Raw genomic sequence first — 4,930 nt, forward strand, 5'->3', positions numbered from 1 at the left:
AGACAGGGTTTCTCTGTGGTTTTGGAGCCTGTCCTGGCACTAGCTCTTGTAGACCAGGCTAGCCTCGAACTCACAGAGATCCGCCTGCCTCTGCCTCCCGAGTGCTGGGATTAAAGGCGTGCGCCACCACCGCCTGGCTAAAAATAAATCTTAAGGAGTTGGAGAGATGGCGCAGTGATTAGTAGCACTGGCTGCTCTTCCAGAGCATCTGGGTTCAATTCCCAGGACCCACACAGCAGTTCACACCTGTCTGTAACTCCAGTTCCAGGGAACCTGACCCTCACACAGATATAAAATAAAATAAAAATAAAGGCGGCGGTGGTGCACACCTTTAATCAGGCAGATCTCCGAGTTCGAGGCCAGCCTGGTCTATAGAGTGAGTTCCAGGATAGCTAGGGCTACCCAGAGAAACCCTGTCTCACAAAACAAAACAAAACAAAACAAGAAACAAAGAAAGAAAAGGTGAGCAAGCAGGTCTGAGGTTGAAGGAGCTCAGCCAGGGCCACAGGCCATCAGGCAGAGGAAGAACTGGATTCTAGTTGTTAGTCCGATCCTCAGTGGAGCCAATCCCAGGCCAGATTATAAATGTTGGGGAACGATGTGTGGATTTCAACCTCAATTCAAAACCACTCCAGAACTGGGTGCCTCTCAGTAATAGCTTGTGCATAGCATGCATGAGGTCCTGGTTTCTGTCCCCAGCACCACCACCCCCAAAAAACCAAAACCAACAGCAACCTGGAGACTCATTTAGGCAGACAAACAGGGTTAGAGCACCCCCTCCCCCTTTTGAGACCTGACAGGCCATGGAGAGCCTTGGACCATCTCTTTTCCTTTGACCCCAGCTTGCCCTTTCTCAGCCCACCCCTTACATTTCATCACCACCAGGTTCACTTCCTGATGCAGTGTTCCTTTGGCCAGAGTTAGAGTCAGGTTCCCAGAGCCAGCGCTCTCAAGTGAGACCTGGGGTATCTTGAGGTGGAGTGGGAGAGTTTCTGCCAGCTGGAGCTTGAGGTTGCCCGTGGTCTTTTGCAGGGACACCTTCTTGTTCTCCAGGGAGAAGGTGATCCAAGGCTGGGGGGAGGAGGCCTTCTCTGTCTTCCACCTCAGCTCCCCCCGCAGGTTTTCATCATCAAAGTTAAGGGGGAAGGAAAACTCCACTGCCTCCCCCTCATTCTTAAAGAATGTGGTAGATGCATTCTGGAAACCTGGAGGTGAGAAGGGAACAGAAATAACTCTGAGTGAGGAGGGAGAGGAAGATGAGGAAGGATATGGCAGAGCAAGCATGTGGCACAGGGACCCCTGGAGTCCAGGAACAACTTGACCTCTGTTTAGCATCCTCCAGTCAACATGAAAATAAGGCTTGCGCCGGGCGATGGTGGCGCATGCCTTTAATCCCAGCACTCGGGAGGCAGAGGCAGGCGGATCTCTGTGAGTTTGAGACCAGCCTGGTCTACAAAAGCTAGTTCCAGGACAGGTTCCAAAGCCACAGAGAAACCCTGTCTCGAAAAACCAAAAAAAAAAAAAAAAAAAAAAACCAAAAATAAATAAATAAAGAAAGAAAGAAAGGAAGAAAGAAAGGAAGAAAGAAAGAAAGAAAGAAAATAAGCCTTGCTGTGGACAGGCACCGGCCTAGACGCTATACACTGTAGTTCTTTTTTTTTTCAGATTTTCGAGATAGGGTTTCTCTGTGCAACAGCTCCGGATGTCCTGGAACTCACTCTGTAGACCAGACTGGTCTCAAACTCACAGGGTTATCATCAGGGGAACACATGTCAGCAAATAGGCTGGCACTGGGGCTATGGTTGAGGGGGCTACATCCTGATCCAAAGGCAAACAGGCAGAGAGCCCACTCTCAGTGACACGCTTCCTTCAACAAGACCACGCCTCCTAATCCTTCTGAAAATCCTTCTCAAAGAGTGCCACTCCCTGGTGACTAAGCATTCAGAAATATGAGCCTATGAAGGCAATCTATTTCTTTTTCTCTGAACCTTTAGAGAATGCCCTGGAACTTGCTCTGTTTAACAGGCTGGCCTGGAACTCAGAGATATTCACCTGCCTCTGCCTCCCAAGTGCTGGGATTAATGTCACCACCGCCAGACTGAGGGCATTCTTATTCAAACCTTCACAAGCTACAACCACCACTTTACTAAACCAGCATAATCCCTAATGACATTCTAATTATTTGTCCTTATCCCCACAGGTAAGTGTAGGTCTCACCCCTCATCAAGGAAACATCTCTTTGTAACAAATGGAGACCTTTAACTGCAGAGGTGTGGAGCCCAATCCCACCTGATAAATCTACAACACAACTCCTTCACCTCTGGCTCGGAAATCATTTCAGAAAAGGCTGTGGGAGGATTGGAAGGGCCAGAGGAACCGAGAGCGTTTGCCGTGAGGTCGTGTCTCCTACAAATGTCAGAAACTACACCCATAGAATCTCACCAATGTGGCTGCCTACACCTGATCTGAACCAGGATGACACCTATGGACATGCTAATGTGGAAGAGGAGAAAAACAAAACAAAACAAAACAAAGCTGCAGGCAACCTAGGAATGTTGAGAGCAGAGAAAGAATTTTACCCAGAGAAAAGCACACCAATTAACTGTTCAATACTAAATGGTCAGCTCTGAAAACATGTGCATACACGCAGCATTATACAGACTGAGCAAGTAAGTGTGTGTGTGTGTGTGTGTGTGTGTGTGTGTGTGTGTGTGTGTGTGTGCGCGCACGCGCACACATGTGCACATATGTAAAACAAAGAAAAAGACACCATGAATATGAAAGAGAATGGGGTGGGAGGGTTTGGGAAGAGGGAAGGAAAGAGATGATCTAATAATATTATGATCTCAAAAAAATAATAATAAAGGGGGCTGGAGAGATGGCTCAGTGTTTAAGAGCATTGCCTGCTCTTCCAAAGGTTCTGAGTTCATTTCCCAGCAACCACATGGTGGCTCATAACCATCTGTAATGAGGTCTGGTGCCCTCTTCTGGCCTGCAGACATACACACAGACAGAATATTGTATACATAATAAATAAATATGATGTTTAAAAAAATAAAAATAATAATAATAAAGGATTGTGTGGGGGGCAGAGTTGGGATTTAAAACAGTACCACACAGGATCTGTGTCCAGGCTTCTCCATGACGCCTGGCTCGGGGTGTAGAGAGGCAATGCAGATGCCCTACATGACTGACTGGTTTGCTGAAGGTAGTATCCCTGAGTAAACAGATCTGTCAACTCAGTAGGAGTGGAGATTAGTGACAAGGACAAGTGCCTTTGCCACTTCTCTGCTGTGGCCCCTGGAATCTCTCACCTTCCACTTCCCATGCCTTCCTTCTTGTACACTTTAGGTGGCTGTAATGGACGCCCCCTCCCCCCCAAAGTGGAAGCATCCTGAGGACAAACCACAGCTAGAGAAGGGTCTGTGCACCCCCATCACCCGCTTCAGCAGCTCCTAAAACCAACTTAAGAGCAGAGCAAGACTGTGGAGTTCCTGAGCCTCTTACCCAGCACAGAGATCTTCATGGACAATGTATCACTTTGCTTCCTCAAGGCTACCTTGCAGGACCAGGTGCCATGGTCCTGAATGCTTAGGTTGGGCACGGTGATGGCTTTAGAGCTCTTGAAATCTCCATTCCTCGGGGACGCGCACTCCATTGAGAAGTCTTTGTCCTTAAGGCTGCTTTCCAAGGTCAGGGTCAGACTCTGCCCCTGTAGCAGGTGGGTGCCCGGGCTGACAGTCACTGTGGAAGAAGAAGAAGACCTGCATTACACACAGCATCTCCAGGGATAAAGGAAGAAGAAAGGAAAACAAGAGTCCATTATCCCCTCGCCCAACAGTGCCTCCCCCCCTCACTCCCCAATGCATATTCCCAGCACAAGGCAGGGTTCCCCTCTTCCTGCCTTCCCTTTTTCCTTCCCTTCCTTTCCTTTTCTTTCCTCCTCTCTCAGTCTTTGTCCCTCCCCTGTTAGCCTAGACGAACAGTCTGAGCCCCTGTAGTCTCTGAGATGAGCTCAGGTCAGGTCCCGGTTTAGAGCAAGAGTGGAGGGGGGGGGGTCTACATCCCAGGGCTGCCCGCTCACCTCTGAACATCAACAGCTCCACCTCTATCTTCCTGTTCTCCACCTCACAGATGTAAATGCCTGCGTCTTCCATCTTAAGTTTATTGATGACAAGAGGAAACGATCCTTTATCCCACGAGGATTTTCTCGAATCAAAACGGCTGAACCGCTCAGACTGAGCTGTGAACAGAAGCCGAACAAAGGAAGTTGAGGTGCCCTGGTGCCCTGCTGAGAAGAGTGTCCACAGTTCTGCTGGGCTGAGCAGCAGGGTCTTCGCTTCATCCCTCAGGGAACCCCAGACGATGAGAAATCATATCTATTTCCGTGATGGGAACAATGTCCCACTAGCTCAAAAATATTATAAAACAATATGCTTATTTGGGCAGCACCCACTCTTACAGGCTGAAGACTTTCCGTGCGCTGTCTCCAGGAATCTTCACACTGATTCCGGGAAACCCAGACTGCTTTGCTTACAGTGCAGATACGGACACCATCACTCAGCGTTGGAACAACTGCTCAAATGTATACATCTTGGGAATTTGTCCTATAAAGTGGCACCGCCCACGGTGGGCAGGTCCTCTCACCAGTACCTGACCATGGCAAGTCCTCTCAGGCATGCACAGAGATGACACAGTCTCTCCCAAATTCCCTGGTGGCGTGTCTCCTAGGTTGGTGGGTCCAGATCCCATCAAATTGAATACACTTATCAGCTTATCCAGTGGCCACCGTGAAGGGGAAACTCCTCTCTGTAGCTTTCCAGATGCAGAGCACACTACTGAGCACACGTCCTGAAGGCGTTGCTTACTCAGTTCTCTCTCTCTCTCTCTCTCTCTCTCTCTCTCTCTCTCTCTCTCTGTCTCTCTCTCT

The 4,930-nt window shown here is 48.9% G+C and overlaps 1 protein-coding gene across 1 annotated transcript in view; it reads right to left on the reverse strand.

Annotated features, from left to right (window-relative positions):
- The window catches only part of Cd4 (CD4 molecule), a 19,436-nt gene that overhangs the window by 5,327 nt on the left and 9,179 nt on the right, over positions 1-4,930 (reverse strand). Inside the window, exons 3-5 of the mRNA XM_005365339.2 lie at positions 4,085-4,243; positions 3,508-3,744; positions 870-1,205 (exon numbers count right to left, since the gene is read on the reverse strand). Of these exons, the coding sequence (XP_005365396.1) occupies positions 870-1,205; positions 3,508-3,744; positions 4,085-4,243 (732 nt within the window). The remainder of the gene's footprint in view (positions 1-869; positions 1,206-3,507; positions 3,745-4,084; positions 4,244-4,930) is intronic.

The sequence above is a fragment of the Microtus ochrogaster genome, unplaced genomic scaffold (genome assembly GCF_000317375.1).
Source record: "Microtus ochrogaster isolate Prairie Vole_2 unplaced genomic scaffold, MicOch1.0 UNK1, whole genome shotgun sequence".
Lineage (NCBI taxonomy): Eukaryota > Metazoa > Chordata > Mammalia > Rodentia > Cricetidae > Microtus > Microtus ochrogaster.